Source organism: Chinchilla lanigera, unplaced genomic scaffold (assembly GCF_000276665.1).
Source record: "Chinchilla lanigera isolate Chin_1 unplaced genomic scaffold, ChiLan1.0 scaffold00129, whole genome shotgun sequence".
NCBI classification, from domain to species: Eukaryota; Metazoa; Chordata; class Mammalia; order Rodentia; family Chinchillidae; genus Chinchilla; species Chinchilla lanigera.
This window is the reverse complement of record NW_004955530.1, coordinates 1,936,936-1,961,815: the sequence shown is the minus strand read 5'-3', so window position 1 is coordinate 1,961,815 and position 24,880 is coordinate 1,936,936. Positions and strand designations below refer to the sequence as shown.

Here is a 24,880-nt window from a genome sequence, read left to right as displayed (position 1 = left end):
TGTTTTTAGTGTTGCTATGGCTGTACTTTTTACACTTAATTACTTTGATCTAGCTGGAATTTATTTTGGGTTAGGAAGAAAAAATGTCTTCATCTTTAATCAATGAAAATAAATATTTGTTATTACATAGAATGGCTTTACAGTAGAGTTGGACATGGTCAAAGGATTGTTAAGACCCATTCCGAATGAAGGTTACTGTAAACCTTTAATAACAGTAAAGTGATCAAAAAGCAAACAAAAGAAGTATAAATTAAAGCAAAGACAATAGAAGTTAGGTTAGCCTTGGCAAGAGTGAGACAGGAGGAAGTTATAGACCAAAGCTCAAACTGATGGGAAAGCATCAAAAGCCATGTCACATGTCCTAAAAACTCTAAGCCAAGGTCCGGAGCAGAAACAGAAGTGTGTATGTAACGGAGAAGGATCTTATTCAAGCCATTTTCCTTTCCGTGCCAGGTCTCTTTTTGAACCTGAGACTTCAATTCAAGCCTTGGCTTTTCCACTCACATGATTATTTATCTGCACAGGCACTGCAGTGCTCTGAGTCACGCACACTCTTCAACCTGGTCCACAGAGGAGAGTGGCCTGCACACTGGCATCTGAGGGGGTGCAGTACTCGCCAGTGCTTTCTGCATTCTCCAAACAACATCTCCGCCTCCCCTGGAGCAGCTCACAAATGCCAGCCCTTCGCTTTGAACAGTCCCGGCAGCACAAGTGTAGAAGTCCACAACAGTTCTGAGTACCATCTCCACCTGTTATGGTTTGTGTCTGGGTGTCCCTCCAAAGCCTCATGCGGTCATGGGGCAGGCTTTTAGAGTTTGATTGATTATGGGTATGAGAGCTACACCGGCCCTGGGGTGGCTAGTTTGCATATGTAAGGGAGAGGAAGAGGCTGCTTGCCTCCATTCCTCCCTTTTTGTGCTTGTTGCTTTTGCTGTGTTCTGCCGCCATGAGCTGTAGCCCTCTGCCATGTGCCACTCTGCCTTGTAACCTGCCTTGTAACCTGCCATGGACTGAAACCTCCACAAACTGTAAGCAAAATAAACCTTTCCTTCCTTAATTTTGGGCGTCAAGTATTTTGTCCCAGCAATGAGAGAAAAGTAACCAAGACACCACCCCAACACAAGAGCATTGATATTCTTCATTTAGCACAATTAACGGGTAGCAATGGTTTGCATCCTGCTTCTACCCCAGTTAAGGATCCTGCCAACAGCCTACCCTGGACACTGCACATGCTTGGCCAATACTTGGAATCCTGCAGGCTAGACAAGTAGCATGAAAAATGCACTAACTCTACTCTCTGAGATAGCATTTTCTGGCTCAAAGCTGAAGATATATTTGCTAGGTCACATGTTTATAAACAAACTTTCCCTGAATCTGTAGTTCTGACCCTGTATAAGGCAACACTAAATCAGCACTCCAGAGTTATCCCCAACCAAATCTGCAAGGACCCATTGCCCCCAACACACAAATGTAAAGAGCTGTGTGAAAGTGCTAGCATCAAGCCCGACTTCACGGATGGCTTCCACCTCCTGGCAGCAACAGGCAGGGGTCCAAATTACCTGTCCAGAGCAATCTTTCATGGTCCTTGCCCATGCTGACTCCCCTCAGTGACTTGCACCTAAAAGAGATCATACTACAGCCCAAATATCTGGGTTGTGATTCAGCAAACCAGTGCTATGGGTCCTGAGTGTAGTTACACCTCCTGCTGGGTTCCAAGGAACATCACTAACCCACTTCAGAGTGTCATCAAAATGAAGTGAGCTAATAAATAAGCTGCAGGTATACTATGCCAAATGCTGCACAGACCAAGAGAGTGTCCCAATCCTCAGGCCTTCCTGGAATCCACTCAGAAGCTGCCTTTGCCCACAGAACCAGTAAACTGAGTCTTCTCTAGGCCTTCAAGACCCTCCATGGCACTTACTGTCATTTGATAAACTAAACCTATGCGCTAAAAGTCACACATCATACAAAACTCCCAGCTTCCTACCTGCTTCCTGCAACAAGTCTTCTCAACACGAGACCCCCATGAACTACTCAGCCTTATTTCCTTACCAAACCTCCCCCACTAAAACCAATCACATGTATACTACTCAACATACTTTCAAGTTTCACTGAACTATAAAACTCAATCTCTGTGTTGCTCTGAACTCAATTACTAATTACCAAGAGACAGCAGATAAACCATTACTAACTCACACTGGGTAAGGCTGCTTAGCAAAAGCAGTCCCACATGGTAGGCATGAGACCCAGACCCAGGGACTGGGCAGAGAGATGCAGCTCAGTGGCAAAACATGTGCAAGGCCTGGGGTTAAAAATCCCAACACACCCCGCTCAAAAGGTTCATGTACACATATATTTTAACTAAGCTAAAATATGACCAAATACTGTACCTCTAAGACCCACCATGAATCACAGCCTGGTGTGCCTTGCAGAGCTTTTAAACTGAAGATATGTTCCGGGCATCTGAACTGAAGTTTTAGGACTTGATTCCTGAAGCCTCACCTCACCACCTTTGCCATCGCTTCGTGCACCTACACCCTAAGAACCAGACTAGCAAGCCTCTTCCTTGGCACCCACACTGCCATACACAGGGCAACACACACAGACTGCTGTCTGAAGCTCAAAGCAGGGGAAGGGCTACGTAAGAGTACTGTCCCAGAACAAGCCAAGGGCACCCTGCCGAAAGCCAGTTTATATTACAAATTGATGGATCATAAAAAAACAGTGCTTCAATGAGGACTGGCACACTCATCTTCTGGTCTCCTTGAACCAAGCAAGACGTCAAGAAAAAAAAAAACATAATACAGTGTTGGTAAGAAGGGTTTTGCAACAGCTAAACAGCCAAGAACAAGAAAGCAAAGCACAAAAAGGAAACAAGACATTCTAAATCCCTTCTGGCCAGAAGTTCCTTACTCTATAAAATGACAACCTTAATTTAGAAGGCAGGCATGGTGGCGCACGCCTATAATCCTAAGTGTTTATGGGGGTGGGGGCGCCTAAGGCAGTAGGATTGCTGAGAGTTAAAGGCCAGCCTAGGCTACATCATTTTGAGACCAGCTTCAACTATTCAGTGAGACCTTGTCTCACAAAGACCAAAAACAAACAAATAATAAAATGACAATCTTATTAAACACAGAAAAAAAAAAAGTTCAGCCTCACCAGCAAATGGAAATTTTAATTTATTTTGTTTTTTCAGGCAGGTCTTACTATGTGCCCAGGCTGGCCTTGAGCTCATAGAAATTTTGTCTCAGCCTCTTGAATGCAGGCATTATAAGGGTACATCATTACATCCAGCCTAAATGGAAATTTTAAGTAAGGTGGGTCATTTAGAACTATCTAAAATAGTTATAAAAGAGAAATTAGAATCCCACTATCTAAAACAGTTACAAAAGAGAAATTAAAATCCCATGATGGTGAGTGTTGAAGAAAACTGGACAATCACACATTACCAACCAATGGGAGCAGACTGGGGCAGCTGCCTGAACAGCACTGGGCAATGTGCTTCAAGAGCATGAAATTATTCAAACCCTTCTTCTGAAAGGCTTCCCACCGCTGAGAATTTATCCTAAGGAAATAATTCAAAGGAAAAGCATTCCATGCATGAAGCTTTTCACTGTAGCACCAGTCTCAAAGCAAAAGAAAAAAGGCCAGGTAAAGACAAGACAGCAGTTCAATACATCACAACCATCCGCAGTTTTTCAAAAACTTAACATATGCCCTTCTGATCCATCAGTTGTTTAATACTAGGAGAACAGTTAAACACACTACACCAACCCACACACATAGCAAGCAGCCATTAAAGTCATGCTTCAGAGAATGGTGCTAAAACAGCCAACACATTTACTAGATGGAGCAGGGGAAGAATGAAGACAAGGTGGTGTGTGTGTGTGTGTGTGTGTTTAAATGTACGCATGTGGCCAGTGACTGTAAGTTGATACCCAAAATAGGAAGTGATTATGCTGTGGCTGGTTACCAGTAAGTTTTTCTTCCTCCAGTGACTCTGCAAACACTGCCCTTAATTTATTGCTTAAACTTATTATTACACTGTCAAGGGAGAGAAGAGTGATTAGACTCACCACCACCCAGATGCAATGATGCTAACGATGGCAAGCCCCACAGCCACTTGGCACCTGACCTCCTACAATCCTCAAATCACAAAAGCAGAAACTAGCATTTAAGGAAATGGTTTGCTGAAGACCATAAAGCAAATTAGGAGCCACAAATCCTGCCTGGTCCTTTCTCCAGGAAGCTGAAGAGGGACACTGGGTCATACTCAAGACCAGGGACCGAACAGGTAAACTTGGCCTTGTTTGCAAAACAAGACAGCTGGGTGACTACACAGGCCAAGCAGGACTGCAACACTACACAAGACCACAGGCCTGTCACTCCCCACTGCCACCACGAGCAACAGCTCGAGTCCCTCAAAGACAGGCTCACTGTATCTTCCTGCCCGCCAGGGGGGCTCTGCACAGCAGAACATGCGTTTCTTAACGAACTTCAGCAAGTTCCAGAATCATCTCTAGTTCTTGAAGGTGACATCCCCCATACATCTAAATTCAGGATGTTTATGCATAAAACCTGTGTATCAAAAATGACATTCACAAAACATTGCAAATTACCATCCAATGTTCTCTCCCCTCATGTAGGAAAGGTTCCCTTGCTGAGAGGTATCCTCAGTGACTTCATAGCCTCCTTCAGCAATATGCTCATGAAAAGTTCATCATAAATTCTAAAGCATCTGAGTAGATCTCTGCTTAAAATACAATTATGTACATGAAATCACTCATATTTTGGGAATATCAAAATTAAAAGAATGTAGGGGGTAGTTTTTGTGTGTGTGGTGTTTTTGTTTTGTTTTGCAGTGCTCAGTATCAAACTCATGGACTTACGCGTGCTGAACACATTGCCTACCACTGAGCAACACAGGTAATAAGGCACATGAGGGGTGGTTTCTGAATTTGTGTGCACATCAGGGTCACCTGAAGGGCTCATTAGAGCCTCAGCCCTGAGCTTAGATTGAGGAGCGACGAGCCTGGGAATCTGCACTTCTGCTTTTCACGAGCTCCCAGGTGATCCTTCCACTGCTGGAACCACTTCCATCTACTAACCTCACACTACAGCAGCAGCATCTGGCTTCTTGGCTCCCGCCAGGCCTTCTGACATTTCTCCAATCTACAGGACACCATGTCCCCTGTGACAGGGGACTAAAGGTTAAAATAACTTGTGTAACTTGGAACAAGGTAGTGTACAGATCTGCCTTTCCTCTCCCCAAAGCCCTGCCACAACACAAGGGCCACCTTCTCCACATACTTTTGCAGAACAAGACCAAGGCAAAGAACATAGAGGAACAAATTTGCCCACTAAGGAAACTTCAAACAATATTCATTTAAATTATTCCCCCCATGGCAATGTAATCTCGCCCTCCCCAAAACCCATGACTATAACAGAACAAAGAGCACCAGATGACAGAAACCTTTTAGTAGCAACCAATCAGAACATAAGTCACCAATTATTGGCAGGAGCAACTCTGATGTTCCAGCTCTCGCTCATTTGGCAGCTCCAACAGCATTCTAAATCTGAGTCCTTTCCAGCTGGGCCCAGACACCTATCTACCCTTCACTGCTCATCTTTCACACTTCTGCTTCTCTGAAAACCAGGAGGGGTTAAAAGAAGAGGGGGCGTACTGAGCCTGGCAGAGACAGCAACACTAATTGCTTCCATTCTCCGGCTCCGGAGGCAGGTTGCAGGGGCCTTCATCTCTAGAGAAAGCTCTTCTATCTCAGCAGCAGCTCTCAGCAGAGCAACTCAAGTGCCCTTAATTGTTTATGTTCTTAATGCAGAGCCTCTTGAACGCATTCATTTTTAATAGTAGGCTTGAGTGTGGGGCCCATCAAAGGACCACAAAGCAACTCTATTCATTGGTTTCCCTTCCTGCAATGATGGTCTTTTGATTTATTTGCAAATGACAAGCTTGCCAGGCCCCACTTGAGGGCTGGCCTCATTTTTTTTCCCCAAAGAATTCAGTTGCGTTTTCCAGGATGAGTTGAGTCTGCAATGCTGTGTATTTGTGTAATCTTTCCCTCTTCAATTCCTTCTAATTAATGACTTAAATGTTTTGACCCAACTGTTGCCAAGCAGAGCATTTGGGCTTTGTCATTTTGGTAAAGATGCATCTTTGACAAAAGCATCGCAGCTGTTTCAGTTCCCAACTAGCACATTTCCATTATTCAGAAACCCCTGTTATGGAGTTCAGAGGGGCCTGTTCACAGGAAACGGTACTGACTTGTCCTAGGAGGTAAAAGGGCTTTTGGTAGCTTTGAAGGAAAATATACTCTCCGGTAGCACCAGGTTTCCAAGACACACCCTGTAGGCAAATCGGAGAACAGGACTATGAAGTCATCCCTATTGTTCTCAGCTGCAAAGAGCAGCCTCTCCCTGACACACCCAAGGCAAGCCCACACCTTCACCTCCCTCCCAGATCCTAGTCATTAGGGAGCACAGAAGAAGGAGGTAACACCATGCTATAATAGCAGGATTAGTGGGAGGAAAAGCCACCACATTATCACTGGATGAAGCTTAAAACTTCAACTGTGAAAGGAAAATAGGCAAAGACTGAATAGGAAAAATGCAAAAATCAAGTTAAGGCTGAACACTGGGTTTAAGGCTTTTCCACAAAATCTTTAACTGTGTTGTCCTTGCAGTAAGAGATAAAACTCTCCCTTTTCACCGAAGCAGCTCTCAGGCCGGGCAACCTGTGTGTGGTTGGTACTGCCCAGCACATGCCCACTAGTTCCGTAGTTTTCATCCAAGCAGGCACCAGGTATCTGGCCACATGCACTCCTCCATCAGGGCTGCTGCCCCACGTCGTGTTTGTAAAGCCCTGGAGAAGCAGTGTGCATGTATCCATAACCCCTTGAAATCTTCCACCGATCCAGATGGTACAGAGGACCTGTTTCCACAAGATGACTGTGACCCAGTGGCCCTAATTTTATAAGCAAGCAATGACTGCATGACCCATGCACAAAAATGGTAGCTGTCACTACTTTTCCTTCTCAGGGAAAGCAGCTGCTCCACAGGGAGACCTAGCCAACAACACTACGTGGCACGGGGGCAAGACAGTGTGTGTGCGGGTCAGGTCCCAAAGCAGTCATCCCCAGAGCCCCCAAACTCTGTGCTGAGATTTCAGCTGAGAAGCCCCCAACCCCTGAGCCCACAGGTAGTCTCACTGCCCACAGGCTGCGCTGTCAGCCAGAGGTGATCCTCTGGAAAGATAAGGTTCCTAGTCTCCCCAGGTGGGAGGAGGAATTCTCTTTTCCATCCAATCACATGCCAAGGGACTAGCAATGGACTGTCAGGGTAGCCAGCAGAAGGACTGGTGAGGAATGGGGCTGTATTTCAAAAATGGTACCAGTGTCTGCCATAGTTTGTGTGCAGTTCTGTGGTGTCTGGAAACTGGGGGTGGGAATGGCGGAAGCCACCGAGACAGAAAAAGAACTTAGTAACAGTCAGGCAACAGTTAAGAAGAAGCTCACTCTCTCAAAAGCACTTTAGATCATGATTAAAATGAAATCTGGGATGCTAGCTGAAAATTTCAAAGTAAAACCCTTGGGAAAGGTTATTTTAAGCATTCAGAAATGGTAGGAAAGGATATCCTTGATGACAGACTTTACAGTGTATAGACTCACTTATTATTGACTCAGTTACGCATGTGGGGCAACAGGAATAATATTTTAAACACAAAAAAACTATGTGTTTAAAATGTTATTCCTCCATCATGATGCAGTGATGGAGATATTAATCTCTTATTATAATGGATTAATATCTCCATCACTGCATCATAATTTGCAGAAAACTCCAAGCCAAAACAGTATTAATAATAACAATAATCACCATTCTTCCAAGATAACAACGTACTTTCAGGGGGATAAAAAGTGTGTTGGGGGCTGGGGATTTAGCTCAGCGGCACAGTGCCTGCCTGGCAAGCACAAGGTCATGAGTTCGATTCCCGGTACTGGAAACTACCTCCCTCCCCCAAAAAAGTGTGTTGTATGAAAAAATTCTATTCCTAGTCACACAAACTAACCAAATATATACATAATTAAAACTATACCAAAGAAAAGGCCCAAGCCTCCTTATGCCTCGTCATGTTAATTTATAATCTCAAAATTACACTGTTACAATGTTGTCTTTATGTACTGAAAAAGCACTGAATTAAAAAGGGGAAATCAAGGAGGGTAATGGAAGTGAGAACAATTTATAAACCAGGGGCCACCCTAAGTTTCCACACAGGTTATTTTACAAGTGGACAAATCAATTTATGTGCTCCTGTGTGTTTTTAGAAAACATTCAGGATATTCTTCCATTAATTATGTGGGTTCCAGGACATGTCAATTCTCGTTTCCCAGAGCACCAGAAACCAAATTTAACCCACATATTCTGTTACACTGGTCTGCACTTGTGTGGTTCCCACAGGGCGAGGCTGGCTCAATAATTCTGTGCTCCTTCTGGAAGAGCAGAATAGACTTCCTGCCATTTGGACTGTGAAACACAGTAATCCACCAGGGAATAAAGGTCAATGTTGCACTTTTGGTCATTACTGAATCATTTGAGATGATCTGTGCTGAGGATGAGAGGAAAATCGAAGGCTGTGAGAACACTGCAAATGGCTTGACCTCAGACCAATTTTCATCTCCATCTGTCTAACAGACACGTGGATAAAAAGCCCTCCCTCCTTCTGGGCCACTCGGCTGTTTTCAAACCCGAGTCCCAAGCCAGGACCAGTTAAACAATATATTAAAAGGGGGAAATAACCTTGTAAGAGTCAAGACCCATACATATTCAGGTTTTAGGTCATTGACTGAAGTTTGGGATGCAATTTTCCAGTCTGCAAGCAGCACTGTGAAATAGAAATTTTAACTAATATAGAGAAATTGCCTGCAGTGCAAGGGCATGTGCCAAAACTCTTCCTTGTACATGCAAATATATGCATACTTACACCTCCACCACCACCCAAAGACATCCACAGGATTGCTGTTACATCTGCTAATACACACACAAGGGGGATGGCAGCTCTGAAAACTGCATGTTGCTGCTAAATCTTTTTTTTTCCAAATGTCCAATTAAAGCTGCTTCTTCATTATTAAGGTATTTCAAGCCTTAAACACAAAATATTGGGAACACAGGGCCCAATTATCATTTAAGCCATGAAATAAATGTTCATATTCCTTGACTTTATACCAATATTCCACTTCACCAGTCTGGTTGAGCTACTTTTTAAAGATAATGTTGTGCCATATGTAAGTTTAGGTCTTCTCAGTACATCAATGTCAAACAACACCGTGTCAAGCTAAGATTCAATTCAGGTAAGTGCCACTGCCAAATTTTCTTGTTCCCAGACGGGCTTTAAGATTATTTTATTGCTTAAAATTTAATTTGTTCCAATTCGTGTCTCCATGACAACGTTGGCTAACCCTGCAAATCATTTGAGTAATTGGATATCTTATCTTTCTATTGCTCTCAAATCGAATGATTCTGCTAGAATTGTAACAACCAATCAAATTTACAGTCCTCCTGAGTAATAGACTTGGAAAAGTAGCCACATTCATCTCCCCTTTACAGCCATATTAACCATCATGCGACAAACAGTAGAATCCCGTCTTCCAACTATACTCCACGTACAGATAGTGTCAATACCAATATTCTCCCAGTGCAAAGTCTACTCAAAAGGCCCCTCTCTTACACTGCTTTCATTTGAGAAGCAACAACTAACACTCATTCCCTAACAACCTGGCACAATTTCAGCACTCTAAGGGAAACAAGAGTGAGCCCAGGGGCTGGGAATTTAGCTCAGCGGCAAAAGCGCCTGCCTGGCAAGCGCAAGGTCGTGAGTTCGGTTCCCGGTACCGGAGAAAAACCAAAAAAAAAAAAAAAAAAGAGTGAGCCCAGAAAATAACAGAAAAAAAATGGATCGTTTTTTAAAAATTTGATTTTTAGAAATATTTGACCTTGTGATGAAATAATGACCAAAATACTGGCTACACAGATTACCAAAATGTACTGGCACTGACCTGCTTGAGGATCTTTTGGTAAGTCATACTTAATAACTCAGTTAAGAAATGAGAATAAATACCAATTAAACAGCCAGTTCAAAACTTCGTACCCTTAGAAATCCACAGTCAAAATTCAATACCTCTTTGAGCTTCACTTAACTAACTCAATGATGTCAAGCATCCCGAGTAGTCAATTCCAAAACACACATTTCTTATAAGCCTCTAAGTTCAGCAGTTCCACTCTTAGGTGAGTGGTATGACTTTGGCCTTTGGTCAGCTAAAAAGTGCAGAAGCTGGATTTGTTTCAGTGATCGACTGCAGGCGTCTCAGGAGCTATGAAAAGACATGGCTCACAGGGGCTCACCGCCCAGGCACTGTGACAGAGCTAGCCTCCTACACACAGAAATGGTTCCAGCACCCAGCCAGCTGGCAGGCCCAGGGCCCTGTCAACAACGGTGCTTCGCCTGCAGACACTGGAGATGTTTGGGCTGCTTCCCCAGCTCAAGAGAAACTTTATCAGGCAGCTTCTCAGCACAGCGCACTAGCAGGTGGCTGAGCTCTTAAACTCCAAAGAAGAGCAGGTATTGAATGTGAACTGGGTTGCAACTTGACTGAGCTGCATCCTCCATCCCAAACACTTACTACAAAATCACACAAGAGATAGTTTCTGCCTGGCAACATGAGTCAAAAGCTAGACCTCCAGGACATCCAACCTCAATGGTTCTGCTTTTGCCCCTGGTGAGGGTTTATTTCACTGTTGGTTTTGCTTCTCCAAATATTAGCATATAAGCCACAGCTGTGAATGTGACAATCAACAAATCTCAGGCCCAAGGAGGGGATGGAGAATGATTAACACAATTACTCTATCCAAACCTTTGCACAGTGCTTCACAGATTTCACAACAAACACACAACTACATACACCATGTAGGCCTCATGAAGGTTTGAGATTTCTTCTTCAACGCTTGACTTTGCAATTCCACACACAATGCCACTCATGTACAGGAAGATAAATTTTTCAAATGAAGAGTTAGTTTTCCAGGTTACACTAAAAACATTCTGAAACACCTCCTAACCTTTATTCTGCCAAACTCACTTCAAGAAAATGAAGCAAATACTCTCTGTTGCTCATCCATCCCCTTCAAGGAAAAAAACTTCCAACTGCACTTTGCTCTCCCTGGTATTTACATTAATTACCAAAAGTCGTCACCTTCCAAGGGTACATTTTGCTGTTTGGCCAGAGTAAGATATTTTAATTCTTCTGGACTCTTTGGACAACAGAGATTGCCAACAGGGGCTGTATTTTTCAAAGGAAAAAGAATGTTTAGCTTTCCTTTTGAGCCTAAAAATAAATGTTTGATCTTTATAACTGAGGGGAGAAAAATGAAAAATGAACTAATTCCGATGTAGAGAAGAAGCTAGGCTTGGAAAAACAAGATGAAGTATAAATAAAGCAAACCCTACAAGTTTAAATAAACCAGGAGTGGAGTTCTACAGGGGCTGCAAGTGGATTCCAATAACAGATTTCAGTAACAGCTCTCTGCCCTGTGCCGGGAACCTACCCCAGTAACTAACCCCATCCCAGTAACTCTCCTGAGGCACCATGGTCACCCACAAGCCCTACTCACCTGTTTTCTTTACCTTAGAATAATTAACACTCACAGAGAGGGAGACTGGAGGGCCGACAGGAGGTTGCCACAGAACAATTCCCAGGAGCCCTGGGGATGAGGTCATGACTACTCACTCTCAAATGTCCCAAAAGAGCTTCCTCTAATAAGAGAGCAAGGCTGGGAAAGACCACGTGTGGGGCTGCGTGGGCACCTGTGGCCACAAGCTGCACGGGGACAGGTGCCTTCCCATCCCAGGCGGCCCATCCCATGTTGTCTCCATCCCAGAAAGATGCAGATCACTGCTAAGACTCCTTTCCATAACCCAAAGCAACTTTTTTATTTTCACTCACTAATCCATGGAAACCTTTCAAATGGCATAAATAAAAGCAGCTGCACTTTGTTCTTTAAATCAATTTTCTCCCCAGACATCAACTAGATGTTCCCGCATAGAGAAAGAACAGCCCTTCCCTTCTAATTCAAAAATCCATACTGCCATTGCCCTTGCAAACTGCTAAACAAGCAGTATCGGCAAGTCACTTGTGTTCCATAATATATTTACTGCAAATCCCACCGGCTCGCCTCCTGAGGCAGTCTTCCATTGTGTCTGAGCACGTCAATACACTGCTGTCCCCTGCACTGGGAGCAGTGCTGACCAGAGGGCGCAGAGCGGGGACAAAGGCTGTGCTCCTGGGGGTGGGGCGCCGGAGGACACAGCCCAAGGCCAGGGGCACTTCCTGGGACCCAAGCTTTTGCTGTCTCCACTTCTGCCTGTACCACCCACAAGTGAAATTCTCCGCCAGGATAGTTTCTATACTCATAAAGTTCAAAATCAGACTCTTTTTAGCAAACTTATTTCCCAGTTTCCTGCCTGTCCACACTACGGCCTTTTCCCCTGGCACGCACGCTGATCAGCACTTAAAGGTGTGTTAGAGTTAAAGCTGATGAAAGCATCAAAAGGGGTACAGGCGGGCTTGTAAGGGGAGCTGGCTTTTCGATCTAAGCAAAGATCTGTTTTTAGATGACATTAACGGTGGGTCACCCAATACAATCATGCCAAAAACACAAGGGGCAGGTCTAGTGGAAAAGCACTATGAAAACTGTACGCTGGAATTCTTAAAATACATGGGAAAAACGATTCTTCATATAGTCTAAACTGAGCTCAGGCAAGAAAGTCTGGTCCTCCACTGAGTCCTTCCAAATTCCCCAGGGTGGGGGAGAGGGGTCCCAGGTAAGATATGTAATGCATAGGAGTAACACAGGGGGGGCTGTGAGGTTCACTGTATCTCCCACTCCCATTCTCTTCAAATTTGAAACTTTCATAATAAAATGTTTTGGAGAGTGAATATGATATCATCCCAGCACTTGGGAGGCTAAGGCAGGTGAATCATGAGTTTGAACCCAGCCTGGGCAACTCAGCTAGACCTGGTCTCAAAATAATAAAAAGGGCTGGGGATGCAGCTCAGTGTAAAGACCCTGGGTACATTCCCAAGGAACACACACACACACACACACACACACACACACACACACAAAATCAAGAAGGCGGGTGGAGAAAGGGTGTTAAAGAATTTAACTCAATCATCAATGGTTATAACCATTATTAAGAAAACCGGTGATTATGTCATGTTTAATGCCTCAAGAGAAGCTTGTAATACAATTTATCCACAACTCTGTTAGCAGCTGTTTTCGTCCTTAAGCAGTAAGCAGGAGGCTTAGGGTACCTGAAACCCATGCCTCAGCCCCATGCACATCTGACTGCTCTCTCTACCGTCAGTGCAAATCCAAAGGTATTACTGTAATTAAACTCCTCATTAAGAAGCCTGTGTATAGCCTGCCTGCAAATCACTTTTCCAAAAGAAAAAGAATAGGGCAAGAAGGGGTTAGATGAGACTATCAGAACTGAACTGAACAGACTCCACTTCTAATCTCAGCACAAGGAACCATCTTGGTATTCTTTTTTTGTGGGGGGGGGGCGGGTACCGGGAATAGAACTCAGGACCTTGTGGTTGCCAGGCAGGCACACGTGTCACTGAGCTATATCCCTGGTCCCTTTTTTGGTATTCTTGACTCAAGTTTTTAACCTGGGCTCCATAGTTTTGTTGAAGGATCTTGAAATGTATACAAACCAAACTGCTGGGCAGAGCTATCTTCCATAGTTTTGTGTAAAAATGTGTACAACTGTTTGTTGGCAAAGTGGCTTTTCCCTGACTTTTGAAAGTTCAGTACTCAACACAGATACAGCTACTACTGCCCAGGAGCAGCACATTCAGCACCTACACTGCAGCTCATGGCGAGGACAAACCTCATCTCACACTTGCAGCCCAGCAGCATGCCACCTAGCTGGAGTCCTGCAAACAGACCCGTGACAACACAGCAAACTGTGGACAGCCCGCCGGCCTATTCACTGAAACTCTGGAGGCAAAAGCTGGTATATTTGAACTTGGCCTTGAGGAAGGCTAAGGAACACAGACTGCAACAAAGAACTGGGTGTTTCTATAGAGGAAATTCTGCAAGGAGCCCATGTGGTTCAAGGGACTACAGGGAAGAGAAAGCGGGCTGCCTAGGAAGAATGGAGGGGAAAGAGCTCTGGGGACAGACACCACAGGGAAGAGGCCAAGCCCCAACAGCCCTGACGGTAGTGTGCAGCCCACCTAACGGGGCGCCTCTTCAAGGTCAGCGTCACCAAATTGCCAAAAGATCACAGACTGGTACACACACAGCGAGCCCAGGGTGACGAAGATACATGCACTTAACTGTAACACCGCACTTAGAGGGCTCAGAGGGGCCCAGCGGCACAAGCCTCTAATCCCAGCAACTGGGAGGTGGAAGTAGGAGGGCCCCAAGTTCAACTCTCCCTGGGCAACTTAGAGAGACCTTGTTGCAAAATAAAAAAATAAAAGGGCTAGGGATGTAGCTTAGTATGAAAGCCCTGGGTTCAATCCCCAGTACCACCACACCAAAAAATCATTATAAACAAAGTACAAAAACAGCAGTACACATATATAACTTACAAGTAAGTGAACTGTAACTCCAGTGATGTTTGTGCAAACATCTTTCTGATAGGTTGTGTACACAGACTAAGAACCCAGATGCAGGGCTGGGGATTTAGCTCAGCGGCACAGCGCCTGCCTGGCAAGCGCAAGGCCGTGAGCTCAATTCCCGGTCCCAGAAGGAAAAACAAAAGCAAAAAACAAACAAACAAAGAACCCAGATGCATGAGTAGTGTTGCTAATACCAAGCTCAAGTCTAATTGTGCCAGTATTGCTGCAATTTTAGCAAGTTGTATAATGGGTATGCAAGCTGAAATGCACCTACTTTCTCGAAGACTAGTTCCATCTCATCTAATGGACAACAAATATCTATCAGTACACTGGGAACAGATCTCAGGGACGAAACTCCCTTCCCAAGGGCCCCCACGGCACAGCCACAACACCACAGTTGTCTCATTTTGAAGACGAAAAAGTTCACTCAACTAACAGAAATTTCAGAATTTTTTTCCTGCCAGTTTTTTCTTTATACCAAAAATGACCATGTTTTGTGGTTGAAAAATGACAACGTAGGACTAGGGAATGTACCTCAGTGTAGTGTGCAGGCTAGCATGCCTGAGATCCTCAGATGGATCCCCAGCACTGGGAGAAAAAAAAAACCAAAGCAGTATACAATCTGCAAAAAAAAAGTAAGGAAATTGTACTCTATGCTCAGTGCAAGAACTTGAGCAGGGAGCCGGGCATGGTGGTGCACCCCTGTAATCCCAGCACTCAGGAGGCTGAGGCAGGAGGATCATAGCAAGTACGAGGCCAGCCTGGGCTACAAAGTGAGCTCAAGGTCAGCCTGAACTGCATAGTGAGACACTGTCTCAAAAAAAGACCAAAAAAAAAGAACTTGAGCAGGGGAGTAAACCATTGTGCCCAAGCTTACTGTTCTGTACGATTCAAAAGCAGGTAAGCAGAATGAAACAGCAACTTAAATTTAAAAATTTAAATGTTAAATAACGAAATATATAATAGTGCTAAAGCACAGGTTATTTGTAAAGCCATGGACCATCACTTCAAAAAACATGGAGACTGAGTTGTCTACAAAGTTGAACAACTGTTAAAACATATCTCTGAGGACAATTTTACCAATCATTTTTTGTTACATCAAGTGCAGAGCAACACATGAATACCCTAATTATGTTAAAATTTCAGTGCAAATTTATTTCATTTTCACATCAAAACATGGCTCAAAGGAAGTTAGAGTCTCTCCCTTACCTATACCCACACCGACCTACCTACCAACGCACACACACTTCACTTCAGTTAAAAACATCAAGTTGGTAGTTGAGTATAATTATGCGTATCTGTAATCTCAGTACTCAGGAGGCTGAGGCAGGAGGATCATGAGTGTGAGGCCACTTGGGATATACAGCAAGTCTGTGGCCAGCCTGCACTACATAACAAGACTATTAACTGAAAAAAAAAAAAAAAGTAGGGCTGGAATGTAGCTCAGTGGAAATCCCTTGCCAGGCACACACAAAGCCCTGGGCTCCAGCCCCAACCCGGCAAATGTGCACGTCACAGAACACATTACCATGGGATGCTTATTATACAGAACTCTCCCACACAGTTAAGGAGAGTTGTTTTGCAGCTATAAATGCCCATTCTGTCAAAGAAGCCAAATGACAAAAACAGGTGGCTAACATTTGTGGGGCTTGGGTCAGGGATTTGCTACATAACCTAGACTGGCCCTGAACTCAAAATTCTCCTCCATCAGCCTCCCAAGGGCTGGGATTGCAATCATGCACCATCACACCTAGCTCTAAAATTTCTTTTTAAAGCACTATACCAAATATCCTACATTAAAGGTTAGTACCTATAGTTGTAAGAACTGCGATTAAAAAGAAAAAATCTAGCTGGGCATGGTAGAACTGTAATCCCAGCATTTGAGAGGCTGAGGCAGGTAGACTGCTCTCAGTTCAAGGCCAGTCTGGGCTACACAGTGAGTTCAAGGCCAGCCTGAATTACAGAGCAAGACCCTGTCTCAAAAAACCAAACGTAAGTAAAAAAAGAAAAAGAAAAGAAAAAAATCTGAGGCAAGGGAAAAGCAAGGGGTTGGTGCGGTCAGTTCACTCAATGTCTAGTAAAGAGCCAAGTTTCTTGGTTTCCTATGTAATCCATTCTTGAGACCAAAGAAGGTTTAAGAATAAAAGAGCACAAAAAATTTGGCTCTATGGAAATGTAAAATGATTCCATGAGGCAGTAACTGAATGTATCTTTAGTTTAACTACCACTCAAGATGATTTATTCAAAAATTTACAAAAACTTTTTTTCTTTCTGTTTCTTCATAAACACTCTCTGGAAGAACATCGTATGCCTACGACGAAGGACTTGCCTCAAATCACACATACAAGGTGCTGCTTTGGGTCTGGGGGTGGTTCAGGATGACTGCTGCCCTGAGAGGAAAACTGAGGCCAAACACATGTTCATGACATGCCCGGTCTGTAGTTGAGTGACCTCAAAGGAGCCAAGGCAGGTCTTGCAGGTCACAGTGCCCCCAGTACTGTCAAGGGAGTGGAGGGCTCTCAGATGTACGTGGCCCTACACTGCCCAGCCTTGCCATAATCCTCCCAAGCCAGGTGGGCCATGTCCCTGGAGAAAATGGTACTTAGGCCTGTGTGGATTTGAGGGCATTAATTTGAATTTTTAAAACATTACGACTACTGAATTTCTGATGCCTTCCATGTCCAAGGCCCCACTAAGGGCCTGGACAGAAAGCAGCCATGGCCAAGTGCTGAAGGGCTGGAGAGGGTGGCTCAGCAGCCAGAAATCAACCCTGCCTGGTGACACCAAGACACAGTCTATCTCACGCCTTACAGGCTGCAGTGGCATCTGGGCTTTCAATACATCGGAGCTTTATCTCTGTAAACTGTGCTTGTGAAGGACAGGCCTAGTTAATGAAAGTGAAGGCAGGGACCACTCCAGTCACGACGACAGCCACCCTCTTTGTATGACAAGGTGATCCACACCAGGCAGAGCAGGACTCTTAAGTGCCGATATTCCTGCTAGTCACGTCCACGTCTAAGATTCGGATTTAGGGAAAAACAAAATCCAAAAAACAAAAAACCACGGGCAGAAAGCATCATGGCTCAGCCGACCTTGTGGTTGGTGTTTGTGGTCCTGGGGTCTGATCCTCACCAACCAAAGCGAAAAAATAAAAAAACCTCAAAGTGAGAAATGCAGACAAAAATGTACACATTTACAAAAAAGGAAGAGAGGTAAAACACATGGTAAATGTCACATGTAAGGAATTAACCCTTGGGACAATCCCTGATAATTTCATCTTTTGAAAAATCCCACTAAATAACCCTGCCCCACCCCCAATATGTAGCCCAGACTGGTCTCAAACTAGAAACCCTCCTCCTTCAGCCTCCCACAGGCTGGATTACAGGCGTGTCACCACACCTGGACAATTTATTTTTCTAAGAGAAATATTAAAGCACACATCAAAACTGTGAAAGCAATGCCTGGCTCTACCACAGTGCCTTGAACCTGCTGAGTCAGCTCCCCACCACTGAACTACATCCCTAGCCAGCTCCGATCTTTGTATCTGAGACATCGCGTGTGCTGAAATAAAATGGTGCTTGGAAATGTTCAACCTTTTCTTCTTACACACCCAAACGTAGTACTGCAGAATGGTCATCTTCTTCTTCCTTGCAGAGTAAGTTCTTTAATGATCTCTAAATTCATCACCACCTTGCGCAGTTCCAGGTCACCCGCCCACTCTCCAACAGAACACAGGCAGAGGGATGCCACACATGCCACCACAGTCTCTACAGGATTACTAACATGTTTCTTTTGTTCTCAAAGCATATTTTAACCTGAGCACTGCATTACTCAGTGGAATGCAACTTTTTAGGTACCCTTGGCTTGCAAACCCCCACATCTCACATCACAGAAATCCAGCACCAGTTTTCCTAACTTGGTGAACATGTGCCTAGCCCTGATGTGTCTCGTTAGTCGTGGAGTCTACCAGCTCAAGTTGGGGGCCTCTGGCTCAGCTGAGTGGCACAGAGAAACAGGGCCAGGGAGAGGGAGACTCTAGCAAGCCAGTAAGCAGTGCTGATGACCTAGGCCCTCTACCCATTCACAGCTCCCACAGGCGCTAGGCTCTGAGAGCATGCCCACAGCTGTTGGCCAGGCAGTTCCCTATCCAAGCCACTTTGCCAGGTGCCCATGGAGGCGGTGGGGGAAGGAACTGCTACTGAAAACTATAAAACTGAAGCCACCTATGACAACTTACAGCCTGGCTCTACCAGCACACAGCACAGATACACAAGCAGGACATGTAGTCTCATGTACACATTTGTAACAAGCCATGTTCCCAAAAATATCCGATGAGAGAATACCAAGCCAGAGCACATAAAAGAAATGTAAAGATCTGGCTGCCACACAGGATGGGGCACAGTCCTGGAAACAACCAAACTCACAGCAGCTCACTTCAGCTAAGATCAGAGAACCGCTTCCCTTTTTCAAGAGAAGTTGCTGCCTCCCTGTTGCTTTGAAAGAGCTGAAGTTTACCATCTACATGGACAGAGATGGACAGGCAGGGATCTATTAAAAAGCCTAGAGGAGGGAAATTGTCTTAGGCTATAATAAAACACCGAGGCACCTATCCTTCCAGTTCCTCTGCCTTTTCAGTAATCAACCACAAATGAGAGTGGAGACAGCAAGGGCAAGGCCTATCCGGAAGTGTTGACACAACATAAACAGGACTGCGGGGCACCTCACCAAGTTAGGAAACCACAATTATACCATTCTTGATTTGGACTGCTGCCACTCTACAACTCCCAGACAGAAAAGTCAGCGGTGAGACTTGACAGGGAACTCTGCAAAACTCCCTCCATCCAGACAAGCTCGCTGAAAGGTGGGAAGGGACACGGCCCCCTGGAAATGGATCTTAACAGCATTAGAGTGTGCTCTCCCTCTCTGTGGAAAGTTTCCCCATCACTGCATTTTTTTTCAGTAACAAAGATGTTGTCAGAAATGACAATTTTTTGTGTCCCCTGATGATGCCTTGCTAGCATTTGGTTATAAGCCATAAAGCAGGAATAATTTCAGCCTGTCAGGAGTCTTGCTAATGCCCAGTTTCCCCCTAGAGAGAATTCCTGTCAAATCTAATGAGAGCTCCAAAGGCCCTCTCTACAATATAATGAGCACTTAGGCCATGCTGGTGATCAGGCGGCAAAAAGCATCAATTTGAGCCTGGCTGCACCCTGGGGGCCAGACGTCACCAGTTTTAATAAGAATTATGATTACTAGCTGCACCAAATGCCTCCTCGGAACTTATTATTAATGTGTGACATTCAGAAGGATGTTTTTCAAATGTAAGACCACTTTAAACTGAATTATAGCACTACTCTGCACACCACTCTAGTTAAGGGTCTGTCAGCATTTACAATATAAACCAAATTTCAGGGGGCTTAATACCCTACCATGAGGAACATGGTATCTCTCAGCTTTTCACTTTTTTCAAATTACTCAGCCAATTATACACAGCATATTATTAACGCACACAGGCTCACTGACAGACAGTATATACCCACAAATGCCAGTGCAGCACCGAAACTCATTAGAAAACCATTTTTACAACATAGGGGCTTCAGTCCCATCTTATTTCTTCCCGCATGATAAAGAAAGGTCACTATGCTGTGCGATCTCTGGGAACCCAGATGTATCTCATCTCTGTTAGCTCCACCAATAACAGCCCCAGCACACAACATCACACCCAGGTGGCATTCCCTTGTAAGACTGATGAGGTTGTTAATCCTTCAAGTTTATGGGTCTCCTCTTACTCTTCCACAATATTTGTTATCAAAAAATCATGTCCTCCAGGATAATTTTCAGAGTGGCAGGCCTAGGCCAAATTTATTTGCAAAGGTAACTCAGAAGACCATAGACCATAGCCGCAGATCTTCTAAGCCTAGGACATTTACTACCAACAAGTTACAATTGCCTCTATAAGCCACTAGCCCTTGAAACACACAAACACAAAGGCACAAATCCAATATAAACAAGACTACCAACCTGCAAATCAAAGTAATATCAGCAGCTCTTTAAAAGGCCCAATTATTTTATTAATGAATGTCTGTGAACTTAGCTTTTTCCAAACGCATATCTGAAAAAAGACCTAATATACATGATGATAACTTAACATTATAAAATCTATGATGAATTAAAAATCAAAGAGTGAGGAGTTACAAAAGCAGAATTCAACTCTGAAACACACTTGCTTAATGAAAGTCTTTGAATATGAGGAAGATCTGAAGGCTGAACTAATCAATTTCTCCACTGTGCCCCAGCCGGTCAGCCATGCTCTTTAATTTAATGAAACAAGGGTTTGAGATGAAATAGCACATATACATCAAGTAAGAACTGTATTGTTGCACTCTGAAATGTGTCCAACTGTGCAACTTCATCTGATGATAATTTTTTAAGAGGCAATCGATTTCTGAAAGACTTATTGTACCAGCGTCTTGATGAAAAAGTGAATGTCAGCATATCTCCAGAATACTTACACCCTGCCATTAATGCTTTCTTTGGCAGACAATGACTACTCAATCGAGGGTCCTTTGGGCTGAGCAATCATTTAGCTTTTCTTCTCTTACGAGGTCCTTAGTGCCTTGTTCCAGCTCAATACTCTTTTTATACACCATTATAGTAGCCGTAAGTGTGAATTTTATGGGAACTTGCAAACTCATAGTCATAGCTAAAGCTTTCCAGTCACTAATCTTTTCACGCTTTTAAAACCACTAGGAATGAAGCAACTCCCAACATATGCTGTGGCAATAAAAGGATCCTTTTTTCATCTCCAAACCTGCATCAACTAAAACTTTTCAAAAAGATGTTTGCTAATAAACCACTAATCCTGAGTGTCACTTTATGCAACCTTAAAGCATAAAAAGTACTGCACAGTTTGTCATATACCTTGTTTAACTTGATTAAAGGAAGTCCTAAGTATCCTCCTTTCCCCTTCACTCTGAAACAGCACTAACTAAATATTCTAACCTTCAGCAACTCTACAACATGCCCTCAGTGAGAATATATCCAGGGAGGTAGAAAAGTAAAGCTGAATCTCAGTTTCTATCTATTTTAAACAACCTAGTTTATATTATCAAACCACCTCTCACCTAGTCATTTAAAGGCTAGAAAAGGAATATACCATCACCACTAGGCAGGAGGAGATCCAAGGCAGAAAAAGGGCATACAAATGCCCACCCTCCACCCTGCAAAGGGCACAAAGTCAGTCTTACAAAATCATACGAACTGACTTCTCATTTCAACTTAACTAAAGCTTACCTGTTTATGCATTTCAATGTTTAATCCATATGACATTTCATAATACTGTGAAGAGAAAAGAGAATCAAGCATTTTACTAACTCACGCTGTTGTAATGCTAACATGTATTTGCTAATATTATATGAAAAGGAAAAAGGTCCAGTCTTTGATACCTACCATCACATAGTGCCTCTGCATTTCTGTCTTTTCACTTGCCAGTTTCTCACATTCCAGTTTAAGACTATGAAAACAAAACAGGCAACTGAATGTAAACATTACGTCACTTGTTTTAACATCTGCCTCACATATTTGCACTTCAAGTAAAAACAAAGACCAATTTGGAAAAGCCATAAACTATCTAGGTAAACACCCAAAAGCTTTGTCCTTGCATTTAACAGGAAAAGGGAGTGGGAGGAACCAACCGGGTTATCTGTTCAGCTATCTTTTTCTTCTAGGTGTCTACCTACCCAGATGCCATCAATGAAACATCTGTCAAAACAGTCCTCCTCCTGGGCACCTGCCCCCTACTTCCTTGCATTAAAGGCTGCTTCTGTGGACTGCACCAAAATCTGGCCCTTGCACAATCTTCAGTCTTCAGCATGGGCGGTGCCACCTCTGCCAGTTTAAACAGTCTCTAGATTTGAAAAATCTTATCCGTAAAGTTACTTTTACATTGGCTGTCCCTTTCGAAACCTTTGGTTCTTACATTCTTGCCAAAATATGTCAAGCAGCTACTGCAATGAAGTGGGTCGAAGTTCTCCCCACTTGGTAAACACATGGTGTGTGCAAGTATGCCTCAAGCTCTGCAGATGCTATCTACAAGTAGACAAAGGGTCAAGAATCAAAGAGCCCCTGACAAAATAGGAAAAAAACTCATACTCAAGCCACTTAGCCTCATCTGTGTTTTTTCTCAAGCTCAACAAAAGTAAAAATAGTCATTACAGTTATTTCTTTGCTCCAGTAAGCCATAACCTCACAGGAGCAAGGGAAATAAACCACCCTGGGAAATTCACTATGGACAGAGTACTTCACAAACAGCTTTCATTTATAAATGTTCTGATGGGAGGCATCACTCAACGAAGAAACTAAGGCTGACATAACACAAATGTGACCAACTCCCTTATCCAACCGCAAAACCCGCAAAACCCCCGGAAATGAGGGCAAAGCAGCAAGGTTTCCCACTCTCCACCTTCTCCCGGCCACGACGGGCACAATTGAAAGCAACCGGCCTTCCCTAATGGACTTTGCCTCAGAAGACCCAATCCTCTACTACGGCAAACAGACATTTCAACATGGCTCTGCTCCTCTGAAACGCACTCCAGGGCTGAGGCATGGATCGATCGAACCAATGTTTCAGCTCTGCCTGTTGCAAAATAAATAAATGAAGTGCAAATATTGACGGTTCTCATGCAACTCCTAAATACACGAAAAAGGACTCCCAGGAACAGCAGCAAACGGGCCAAAGGGAAACAATGGGAGGAGGAGGAGACAGGAGCAGGGGCGGCCCGGGAAGAGCCAGGAGAGGGGGTGCCATGAATGACAGGTCCTAAGTGAGACTACACACGCCACCGCCTGGACACGAGCATAAGTACAGCCGCCGACGCTGGGCTGGGCGCCCAGGGGCCAAAGCCTGCGACCACTCGCGCGCGGCCGGGCACGCACCTGTGATACTGCGCCTGCAGGAACTGAAATTCCTCCTTAATCCGGTCCAGGGACTCGGGGATCGTGAACTTGAAGGGCTGGCCTGCAGCCTGGTGCGGCGTCTGGGGGTACCAACGCAGGGCACAGAGGAACGCGGACGCGGGCAGATGGATACATCAGAAAGTCGGCGGGGTTGGGACGGAAACGGATGGGAGACGCACATGCACAAAACAAAGTTAGAAGTGGTGCAAACGAACCTGAACTCGTTCGCGCTTCACTTTGAAAAGGAAGAAAGTGGACCTTCCCTCGCCCCGGTCCCAGAGGCTCCGGAAGCGCCCAGACCCCGGGGCGGCCCGCGCCCAACCCAGAGCACCCTGGTCCCCCGACCGAGGTCGAGGTCTGCGGAGGCCGGAGAGGCCCGGGCCGGTCCAGGCCTCAGGGTCGTCACCGCCTCCCCACGGGGACAATAACGAGCCCAGAGGCCGGGGACTAAAACTCCCGACTTCCTCCTTTCCCAGAGCCACCAGCCACTTAGGGCGCGCCCCACCAAGGGGACACAACGCGCGGCAAACACGCGAGACGAAAAGCAGCGCCCCGGGACCCGGCGGCCGCGGAAAAAAAGCCAGCTCCCCGGCGCCCACGTCCTCCAGTGTGGACGTCGAGAGAATGGCGTAGAGAAAAAAGGCAAGCGAGGCCTCGGCACACCCCGGCCCGGGTCACGGGGCTCCCCAGCAGGCGCCCACCCGCCTGGCCGCGGCTCACCGGGTGCCGGCTCTGCGGGAACATCGCTCTGGCGGCGGCCGAGGCTCTGTTCCCGGACAACTCGATTCTCCGCGCAATCTCCAACTTTAATCCCGCCGAGAAAAATTAGCCGGGAGAGCGGACAGGAGCGGGGCGCCGGGGCGCGCTCAGCGGGGCGCACCGGCGGGTCAGCGCCGGGCTCCTGCGCCAGCCGAGGCGGGCTCCCGCCCTCAGGGCCACATCGCGCCCCGGCCGCCCCGAGAACGTGCGCGGCGACGCGGGCGCGCTCCCACCGCGGGCCTCGGCGGCCGGCGCGGAGGTGGGGCGGGGGCCCAGGTGCGCTCCCCTCGGGTCCGACGGGCCGGGCGGCTCGCTCCGCTCTGGCTCTCGCGCGGAAGAGGAGGCGACCGACGAGGGGCAGGTGGTGCGGCGGCCCCGGGAGCCCCACGCCAACAAGCCGGCAGCGACCCCGGCCAACTCCCGCGAGGCCGGCTGAATCTTCGGCCGGGTGCTCACCGGCTCCGACG

General features: G+C 45.4%; 1 protein-coding gene across 5 annotated transcripts in view; it reads right to left on the bottom strand.

The window, feature by feature from the left end:
* The window catches only part of Tle1 (transducin-like enhancer of split 1 (E(sp1) homolog, Drosophila)), a gene marked incomplete at its 5' end in the record, with an annotated part of 91,868 nt that extends 66,988 nt beyond the window's left edge, over nucleotides 1-24,880 (bottom strand). For all 5 annotated transcript variants that reach the window (XM_005410111.2, XM_005410112.2, XM_013507549.1 and 2 more), the window contains 4 exon segments: nucleotides 21,993-22,037; nucleotides 22,149-22,212; nucleotides 23,634-23,734; nucleotides 24,375-24,880. In XM_005410111.2, coding sequence (XP_005410168.1) covers nucleotides 21,993-22,037; nucleotides 22,149-22,212; nucleotides 23,634-23,734; nucleotides 24,375-24,398 — 234 coding nt within the window.